The sequence below is a fragment of the Triturus cristatus genome, chromosome 7 (assembly GCF_964204655.1).
Source record: "Triturus cristatus chromosome 7, aTriCri1.1, whole genome shotgun sequence".
Taxonomy (NCBI): Eukaryota; Metazoa; Chordata; class Amphibia; order Caudata; family Salamandridae; genus Triturus; species Triturus cristatus.
The window spans coordinates 718,116,789-718,127,938 of NC_140590.1; the positions used below are offsets into that span (position 1 = coordinate 718,116,789).

At 43.7% G+C, this 11,150-nt stretch overlaps 1 protein-coding gene across 2 annotated transcripts in view; it reads right to left on the bottom strand.

Annotated features, from left to right (window-relative positions):
- Positions 1-4,487, bottom strand: part of CHMP6 (charged multivesicular body protein 6) — a 108,831-nt gene extending 104,344 nt beyond the window's left edge. The window contains exon 1 of one of the 2 annotated variants that reach the window (XM_085617415.1): positions 4,306-4,487. In XM_085617415.1, coding sequence (XP_085473541.1) covers positions 4,306-4,368 — 63 coding nt within the window. In that variant the 5' untranslated portion in view covers positions 4,369-4,487. The remainder of the gene's footprint in view (positions 1-4,305) is intronic. The other variant, XM_085617416.1, reaches the window with a different exon arrangement.
- Positions 4,488-11,150: the final 6,663 nt, after the last annotated feature.

Sequence of the window (11,150 nt, forward strand, 5' to 3'; positions counted from 1 at the left end):
CTCAGTCACGCAGGTGCATGCCCAGGCAGACACTCTACGACCTTGTGGATATACAACTACAATGCAGCATGTAATGGAGTCTTGTTGCTGCCTACGCTGTGTGATCTTGCACACTTCTACACTACGTAATTTGGACTTTGAATTATTCTACTATTGACTGTCATCAAGACCTCTACTATGTTGCTGAACAACGTGTTTGGGGAGAACATCTTCTTCCCACAAACTTCAACAGCAAGTGTCACAGCGTGAAGGTTTCCTGTCTACTAAACAGTTTACTGCCGGCTCTTTTCTCTATTCTACATTTATCTTCCCCTCAGAGTTCAACTACAGTGCCACGCCTCATGGGAAATGCGCAGCTGTCTATTGCAAGAAGTCTCTCGTGGGAGGTGTTTCTCTACTTTTCTACATGCATCGCGCTTTGTGAGGCAGCGGTGGGCAAGGGTGTTCAGCTCTATTTGTACTCTGCTGTGCCTGTGGTGAGTACCATATAACGTAGCCCAGGTTCTACTACTTTCCCTTCAGGCCAACCTCCTAACTGCCATCTTTGTGACCGTTGGTTCGGTTGGCAGTTTTTTCATCTGCCGCTTACCTCACACATCTTAGCGCGCGGAACATCGCCACAACTTGAGGCATTCATGACGTCACGAGCATCAACGGCGATTCTTCTCGCTCTGTGACTACGTTTGGAGCATGAGTGCGCCGGAAGCCTCCCGGCCCTTTGGATCTTACGTGCCACCATGTTGCGATTGTAAACATCAGGCAAGCTCCTGGGCTACTGTTCGTCGCGGGATCTAGGTTCTCTGTTGCTTAGTATCTCACTTCAGAGGAAACTTTTGAAGGTTTCAGTAATGCTACCGCTCCCGCTGGACTTCTTATTCAAATTGTAAGAGTTTGTCTGTGGATTTGCTGTCATGGATTTGCTGTCAGTTTTGGGCAATGCTCGTCAGCTCAGGAACTCTGGCACATCTCAGGACCAAGAAAATGCTACTTACATGGTCGTGTACTGAAGTCGGTGTGTACATTTTGTCCATGGTTTTCGAGCCCACATGCCCTACTAAAACATTGAGTTCAGTTGGCAGTGCACGAGGGTGACATTGACGCATTGCGATCTATCAGCCAGTGCACGAGCCTGCTACTTGACATAGTCTACTCCGGACTTTCTCTGCGTAGCATCTTGCTCACAAATGCTGGTGTGTGTCACAGCATTACGGTGTCACACACACACTAATCTATAACTGTCTCCTTACAGTTTTGCGTATCAGTATTGAAGCCTATTTTTGGTTTGGCTGCGTTTACAGTCGCATTTAAGACAAAGTTTTTGGAGCACCTCATCAAGGAACTGTTTAACCTGCCTCACTCCACGTGTTTTCCTGGTGGGATCTGTTCCCATAATATGTTAAGCTCATAGCATGTTTTACACCTTCTTGACCTCGTGCTTTATTTCGAATTATCACACTTTACATGTAACTTTTCCCATCATTAGGGATGGCAGTGGGTGTTAGCCCCATTTGATCTTACATTTTCCTACATGGGATACTTACGGTTTTCACCCTTACACAGGGCACCGTTGCATGGGTCACAGTCCCATTTACACAGCTTCCCTTACACAGGGCACAGTTTCATGGGTCACAGTCCCACTTACATTTACACAATTACCCTCACAGGGCGTCTTACGGGTTTATAGTCCCATCACTACATGGCACTACTGTTTACCTCTACATGGGGGTTGTCCTTACACGGGGTGCTATGTCATGGGCCTTAGTCCCATTCACAGTGATCCTCACTTTTTTTCCAATCGGGGTAGAGGACGGTCATGGGTATCAGTCCCTTTGGCTGTCATTTTCTTTCTTTGTATTTTCTATGATGTTACACAGCGGTTTTAATTACGCATAGTTACACTCTATCCTTATTTGTATTATCTATTTGGAAATGGGGAGGAGTTTAGTGATACTGTTTGTGTCTCTTTGCTTCCTCTCCGTTTTCTCTGGTTCAGCTTTCCTATTGATGTTCACTTCCTTTTCATCTTTGGAATCTGGACCTTACACATTCTTTGTTGTTATTCCTGGGTCTTCTGCCTTTCCTTGTCTGTTGTGTTCTTCTCGTTCTCCATTGTTCAGGAGGAGTTCCTTCCTTCTCTTCTCCTTGTGCTTGGGTATATTTTCTGTTCTGTTCGCGTCATGTCTTGTCCTTCCTTCCTTGCTTACCTGCCTGGCCAGTAGGTATGTTGTGGGTAGTCTTTGGTGTGTCTATGTCTTTCTGTTCACTTGTCGTGTTACTTCGCATCATCTCTGCTTCCTTCTCCATTCTAACTCTTTCTTGGAGGGTATGCGTCAATTCCTTTTGTGTATATTCACTCTTCGCTTCTTTCACCTATCTCTTTGCTCTCTCCTGTTCGGTCACTTCTTTGCTTCCTTATTGTATTCGTTGTTGGAGAGTTCGGGTCTTTCTCATTTGTGCATACTAGCTCTTTGATTCCTCCTCGTCTTCATCTACTGGTCGCTTCACTCTGCCTTGCTTACTCTTTTCCTTGACGTTGATTCTGTTCCACCATTCTTCCTGGTTATTTCTTCCTTGGTTCTCTCTCGTTATAAATCATTCATATACAGGACTTGTGTTTCCCTTGTGTAATGTAATGTATTTTACACCTACTGCTTAGCCAGTGCTTGTGCTCTGTGCTCAATAGAATCTTAGAGTCTTGATGTGCCTCGGAATGTTGGGACACAGAGAGCTGAAGTGACAGTTGAGCATGGGCTGAGCAGCAGACAGGTTGCTTCTGGTGGGGATCCCCTGCACAACTCAACTTCTTGTTGTCTGGAACTATTCAACATGTTACCTGCTTGAATAAATCATCTTTACTTACATCCTACCAGTATGGACCTCCTTACTACAACTTTCTCTCAGTAGTGCAACCTGTAGACCCCGCCTAGTGTCTTGCTGGCATTACTGACACGATCACAGGTAAATCGCACAGTGCAATAAGGCTCATATATTCCCTCATACGCAACACTGTATTTGCTCATCAACTTCTCACAAGAGTTCAGTTTGTGGGGGCAATCACCAACATCTGTATACACACCCATTCATAAATACCCCACACCAAAGACAACATTTTTTCAGTTCCAGCTAGCCTGTCACCAATAGTTCCTTACACGCCTAGTACCATAAATGCAATAAACAATTTTATACTGCAAGACCAACAATCTTGTAGGTCTACAACCCTGGTGTACATGTGACACAGAGTCAGGCTGCTACGATGAATTAAACAAGATAACGCACATTGAAACAAAGCATTACTGTGTAAGTAAGCACAATGACTCAACACTGTCAAACCAATTTACGAGCACCACAAGTCCTTTTAAAGAGCTAGGAGCCTATAGTCAATCACACGTCTCCCAATGTAGGCTCCTAAAGTGCCTGAACACCCAGAACATGCAGGTTTCCATTTACAGTTTACCGCTTTCAAGTACACCTCATACTTCAAATATCCAACAGCCTGTCTTATGCCCAAATGTCTAGCAGAAATGTATTATGTGTCCTCTCCTCACTGGGCTCCTCCAGCATAGCAGCAAGCTCTGACGCCACTTGCAGAAAGATTTGAAGGTGGGCAGCCCCATACTACGCCATTCTGGTTACAGTGTCTCTATGTAGCCTTATTCCTGTACCAGTGACAACACCATCATGCCCCCTGATGTTGCCTGCATCTCCATGCAGGCTCTCTAAATCCTAGTTGCCCAGATGTTGAGTTCTGAAGGATGGTGTTCATATAGATGAGACAGACGCCACATCAGTATGAAGATAGCCAGTCTTCTTTTCCTGTTGCGCCTTCGGTACTGCCGTAGCTCCTGTCAGGCCTTCATCCTCCTTCCAACTGTAAGGCTAGCCTCCAAGTACCAGCTCACCCATGCAAAGAAAAGGAACCCACAACAAAACAGAGCGTGAACTGTGCTTAACTGATTCTTAATTCTATTACAGACCAATACAACAACATACACTATCAAATGATAGTGCCTCTAGCTCGGTAGGTGCGAAAGAGAACACAAATAGGACGTGCAATTTGTTGGAATAACAATAGGGCTTGACACTGCAAAAATGCAACATAACATCCTTAAATACAAGATCCTCCCACTTCATTCCCTTAGTACAGCCTCTTCTCATACCTCTCCAACTAACCCACCTTTTATTTCCAAACTCTGGTGCCTAGCATCCTCAGGTCACACCCTTTTCAGCCACACCCCCTGTAGGCCAGGCAATTTCCTTCCTATATATCCCTCCCAACTCCATTTCCGTTCTTGCCCCTACACTTACCAGTACCGCCTTATCCTGCTCAGTGACCCTGCTACGCCGCTTCCTGCCAAAAATGTTACCCATCTCGTTCCAGGTACTACTACTGATGAGCTCAGCATCCCCTCGAGTCCAGCTCCTGTCCTGGGTCTGACAGTACTTCCGCTCCCGCCCGGCAACAACGACCCGGACAAGACAATTCGTGTGGAAACAAAAGAAGGACTGTCGCTCACTTAACGGAGAAGGCGCCATCTTGGACGAGAGGCTAATGAACTGAAAAACTTAAAACAATGTTTCATATCAGAACAAAAATATGATACGTTTTCACTTTTTGCTTATAAACCCAATTTTGTCACGTGACAGTATTTCCATTTTAAAACGTTTATGATCGTTTACAATAAACGAGTTTACTACCATCGTTTCATAACTGCATGCTCTCCACTAATATGAAACAATGTGTATATTTTGTTTTCCCTCTCTTGCTTTCATGTATTGGTAAAACCAAAGACTCTATCATGAGACTGCGAACACGACGATTACACAGCCCTGTTTTACGTTTTTCCCAGTCTGTTTGTTTTATTGAAGATAGATAGCCGAGAGAGCGTAAAGTCAAGATTGTGCATCGATGGTGGCCACGTTTGAACTAGCAACTCTTTATCGTAACAACGTTAAGCAGTGACCATGCGGGGGTACGCCAAAGAGATTAGGAACATCAAACTCCTGAATTGCCCTCTTTAGTATCTTATTATTTTTTTAACATTTTGGTTGGACGAGAATCTCACATCCTCTTTCTTAATTAGTGTCAGGAAATCCCCCCTACTCCGAGAAGTCTGTTTAATTTACGCAGTAGTGAGGGCAAGGACAGTTTTGACTGCCTGAGAAAATATTTTTAATCTTGCTAAGCTAACGTCCCATTTAACTGTGGGGCCTCATTGGCAGCGAGGCGTACTTTAAGCCACTCCAAACAACTAGCGAGAGTTCCACTTTAGGATAGAATACCTGCTACTTCTCATGGTCTAATTGCAAACCTTATGAATAGGCAATAAACCCTCAACTGAGGGGTCTGACATGCCTACTCATTTTATGCTATTAACAATTTTTTGGAGCACACACGTCTTATATACTAAAAATTACAGTTATCATACAACAAAGCAAACCGTAATCTGTTGGGCTCTTGTTTTTCTTCTTTTAATATCAACAGATCTTCCAATCCCTTATGCCAACGCGTTTCGCCGTGATAGGGGGTAACCTTACGGCTTCCTCAGGGCTGAAAGTGATACAAAGTATGAGGTTGTAATGCCAATACTATATGCAGTACAGTTATCCCATGAGGCCCAGACATTTTACAACCCCGTGCAAAGGGCTAATCAGTTCCATAAGTGTCAAGCAATATGCCATAAAAACAGAACAAATGTTAAACACCTTCATACTCGAATGTAACCAAGTTTTCATTAAATAATATACAAATTCCCTGCACAAAATATCTCATATTCTCCAACATTAGATCATAAAAAAGTCATAAAGCATTATCCTTATTCTTCACATGATTTTTACATTCCATTGCATGCACATTAACATCCAGTTCCCTTTTTTTTATATTTACCACGTTGTCGTGATGTTGTGACCAAATGTGTTAATATTCTAGCTACAACCATAGTGCTCTTTTATATGTACGTAACCCATGTGATTTGAAACAGTAGTGTCTTATGACACAGGTACCTTAGGGCTTCTTTCAATGCGTTTCTGTGAAGCCAAAGTAAGATTCTCATTATTGTTTCATGCTGCGAGGCAACGGTCTTACAATGCATTAGTTATGATCATCAAATGCCATATTTCAGGTCACTAACTCTTACCTCAATAAAGATAATCTTCCAAACTAAATTTGAATTGAACCATATCATAAATCCTACTTTTCTATTCCAATGTTGAGCAATTATGCACTTATAAACCGCCTGCCCCTTACCTCCAAAAAGTGAAGTCCTCCAAGTAAAAAGAGGAATATTGCCAATAATATGATAAATCCAATATCTTTTGTGATTCCAATACCAATTGAGGTGCAGTATGTATCTCCTACGACATGGGATTACACCAGGCTGGTCAAATAAGAGCCCGGACAAGGCCAAAATAACTATACTTCTATCGTGAAATAATCCCAAACACAAGGTCTTATGTTGACTATATTGTACATCCAATACAAAAATCCAAAAACACCATTTCACCAGTCAAAACCGGACCTTAGGTCCCTAAATATCCTGAAACAGGCAAAGTGCAAAAGAGCGCAGGTTACAAGTTACGTGTATCCTGCGGTCTAGAAAGACAAAACGCGCGCATAACAAGTGACCAGTACATACCTGCTCACGCTGCCAAACAACACCCGAGTACAGGCGAGGACAGCTAGACTTCCGGGTTCGCGGTAGAAGTAGCGCGTATCCGAAACTAACAAAGGACTAATCTGTGTCCTGTTTGTATCAGTGCCATCTCGACGTGATGTGCATCTGCCGTATTTCTTACCGTCTTACAATTATATTCTTCACAGAATAAAATATACTGTAAAATTATCACCACGGACCTATGGTTTACTCTGTAATTTAATTGTAGACAAATTAGAACAAAAGAACTCACCCATGAAGCGGTTGAGGTCGGCGCCATCTTAGAATGGTAAAATATAGTGTCAGTCTTGTCAGAGATATTTCAAATTATCCAATAATCCACCTGAAAAGTGCTCTATTAGGTCACAACTATAATGAAGTTAAATTACAAAATATTCCTATCAGACCGTAACCCGCACATTAATACTAATCAGTATTCTGTTTTATTTATAAAATATTATAACTGAATAATCTCATATAACAAGTTGAGCGTATCATCCTTCCTCACACTATTTGAAAAAATTCTCTTCCCCTTCATGTATTATTTATACGCCCTACATATCACTCTCATCTAGAGGGTGAACACAGCTTCACTCAACTTATGTCCTGTAAATCCAAACTAACCACAGTGACTATGCAGTATAGTTCTAACGTCTGTTTAGTCACCTAAGAAATATTGCAGTTCCTGATCATTGTTCAGGCCGTCTTCTACGGCCCTAAAACGCATGATCCACCTTGCCTCATGCCTCCGCAGTTTAAGCTCTCTATTACCACCTCGTGGGTCTAATTTAATATGCTCAATGCCAAAAAATTGAAGACTTTTGCTTTGACCTTGGGCTGTGCAGTTGTGTACGTGTTCTGAAATGGGGTATCTTATGTCATTCTGCTTTATCGCTCGTAAGTGCTCACTCACACGATCTTTTAGCGCTCCTATTGTACTTCCCACATATATTTTAGAACATTTGCATTCAATAATGTAAATGACATATTTGGTACTGCAGCTTATGTTAATAAGTATAGTGTACATTTGACCATTATTGATCTGAAATTGTTTGGTCTTATCCTTTTTTTTTATTATTTGTTTTTATTGATTTTACACAGTAATCTGCTATACATTGTAGAGCACAACACGATCATATTGGTACATAACTTAGTTATACATAGCTACAACCAGATTAGAGATATACACATCTATATTGCTGAAGGTCTATGAGAGTATCTGCATAACTATGCACATAAGTCTGAAACCGTTGTATGAATCATTAACAGCAAGCCAGTACAGGTAATTCTCGGAATTTTCGTCTACACTAGTAGTTCCGCATACCCTATCATGATGAATTAGCTCTATCAATATCCCATACATCTACATCAACCTAACAAAACTTACCCCACCATCCCTCCCCCCTCACACTCGGCAAGAAACAATTATAATAGCATTGACACATATCTATATGAAATTCGTGTATATCTTGGTTCCACAGCCTGTCTGAGATGTACTAAGCAGTCTCGCTAAGTAAATAATAATATAGCCCCCGGGTGTTGTGAGGAGCCCATGTGCCCCGTGTTAGTGGTCCAAGCCCCCCCTTAATAGTGACATCATTCCCTAGTAGGATAATATATCTTTTGAAGCATATTCCTCCAACATTGTATTCCAACTCAAAGAAATCGGTGTTTTTCGCAGGCCCTTATATTCCTCTCTTTGATGTTGAGTCCCCTCTGCTTTACCCCCTCTCCTCACTTCCGTATGCCAGTCCTGTAGGGACGGGGCACTAGTGGCATTCAACTGTGTGGTTATAGCCCTTTTAGCTAAAAGGAGCACAAGATTAGCAAAGCGACAGGTGGAATTTCCCTTCTTTTCATGGGGCCCTAATCCCAGTATGCGGTATGTGTCGTTAGGACGCACCAGGGCTATATCCGATAGTATTTTGCATATCGTTGCCCAGTAGTGTCCCAGACGAGGGCAGTCCCATATCATGTGTATCAGCCCTCCATTTGGTGCGTGGCAGCGTGGGCAGGAATCATGCGCCCTCTAAAACAAAGCACAAAATCTGCATGGGGTTAAATAAGCTCTGTGCAATAGCATCAATTGAATACATTTAAATTTTGGATTACGAGATACTTTCTTGGGGTATCCCAGTATGGTGTCCCATTCCTTGACTGTAAATTCACGGCCTACGTCCTCTTCCCACCTGTCTCGCAACGATCTCAACGAGATCGCCTTCTCAGTCCGAATCCCGTGAGTTAACCATTTTGTCAGGCGTGCCCCGTTACCCATGAGGTATTGCATGGTAAGTAGTGTATTCGTGTTCGATTCAGTGTCTTCGGGTGACCATGTAGTGCGTATATATCTGGATATGTGGGCATGTATCAGGAACAGTATATCGGAGGCACCATGCACGCGCACAAATGATGCATGTGACATTAATACACCCTCTGAAAAAAAATCTCCTATCGTGGTGACGCCCGCGTCAGCCCATGTCTGTAGTGCACGGTTAGTGATCAGTCCAGATCGTGTAGGGATACCCAGTAACGGAATAGTAGGAGCATACGGTGTAGTTCGTCCAGTGTATCTCACTGCATTTCTCCAGTAAGTAATGTACATCTTTAGCAAGTGGGGTGTAGATGTCGGTAGGAGGGCTTGAGGTAGTAAGAGCCTGTGGCGGACCCCCTTGTCCCTATCCCGCAATGACATATCCAACTCTTGCAAATTATGGCCTGCCAGCCAATACGCTAGCCACTGCAGTTGGCTAGCATAGCAATACGCGCGCAAATCCGGTACCCCCATCCCCCATTGCTTCGTAGTCAATTGTAATTTCGCTAGGCTTACACGTCTGCGCCCCGTGCCCCATATTAGGTCTATCATCAGAGAGTTCAATACTTTAAAAATTCTCGAGGGGACAAGTTTAGGTAGATTGGTAAAATAATAAAGTAGCCGCGGCAGCAGCACCATTTTAGTGATGGTTACTCTACCCGCCACCGATAGGGGCAGCGAAACCCAGAAGTGGATTTGAAATTTGAGAACATTGATTGCGCATGTCAAGTTGCCATCAAGGAGGTCTGTGGCAGTGCGATAGATCTGTATTCCGAGGTATTTAAAAGTATCAGGCGCTATCTGGAAGGTCCAGGGGCCGAACGTAAAGTGACCGCTTCTCGCCGAATTATCAAAGAAACATGCATACGACTTGGCAGCATTAATAGCCAGGCCAGAAAGTTCCTGGAAGGACTCAAAGATGGAGGGCATCGGGTGTGGGTCTGCGTCCATGTCTTTGATATAAAGAATGAGATCATCTGCATATGCAGAGACAGTGTGAGATACACGACCACGCGTTATTCCCTTACAGCCTGCAAAGGAACGGAGTCTGTGCAGAAGCGGTTCCAGTGCTAGGATAAACAACAACAGTGACAAGGGGCAGCCCTTTCTGGTTCCCTGATCCACGTGTACTGCCTCGAAATATGCTGACCCGTTCGCACCCGCTCAGGGGGGTTCGTGTACAGCAGGCACACCCACGCAATATATTCACCAGGGAAACCAAATCGTGCGAGGACATAGAACAAATAGTCCCAACGCAAAGAGTCGAATGCCTGCCTCAAATCAAGTGATATGCAACCTTCCTTAGTAACCGTGACAAGTGTTCCCAACATGACCTGGTGGAGGCATCTGATGTTGAGTGCTGTGTTCCTACCAGGCACAAACCCACATTGATCAGTGTGTATTAGTATGGGGATAAACTGACAAAGGCGAGTGGCCAATAACTTACTCAGGATCTTATAATCCGTGTTAAGGAGTGATAAGGGCCTATAACTCGAAATGAGCAATCCATCCCTCCCAGGCTTCAGCAAAGAAACCAATACCGCTTGCAGTGAAGTAGCGGGGAACCCACCTTTCTCCAACGACTCGTGATACATGCACTGTAAATGAGGAATCAACAAATCAGAATATACAGCGTAAAACTCAACCAGTAGGCCATCGTTCCCTGGGGTTTTATTACGTGATAAAGCTTTAATGCCTGTCGGATTTCCGCCCCGGTTATTGGTCGTGCTAACTCATCGTGCTGTTGTTGTGTGAGCTGTGGTAAGCCTAGTCCGTCGAAGAAGGGTTCAAGAACAGTGTCGGTAAGCCCAGGCAATGGACAATAGAGGTGTTCATAGTAGTCCCTAAACGCGGTATTAATGTCTAATTGTGTGTTTACCACAACATCCTCCCTGTTGCGAATGTCCAATATGGGTGTGGGCAAAGGAGCGTTTCGGACCAACCATGCTAGTAACGGCCCTGACCTGTCAGCCTGTGTGTGTTGCTTCTGCGTGTACAGCCGGTGATCAACAACGTGTAGCTCCTCAAGTAATTCTGCCTATTGAATGTTAGCCTCCCGTAATTGTGTCAACTGCTCATTTGTCCCTGAAGCCTCTCCTTCTAGTGCAGCCAACCTACCCTCTATCTCCGCTAGTCGTTCCATCAGACAAAGTCGAACCCCAGTCTTAGTGCTTATTGCCACCCCCCTG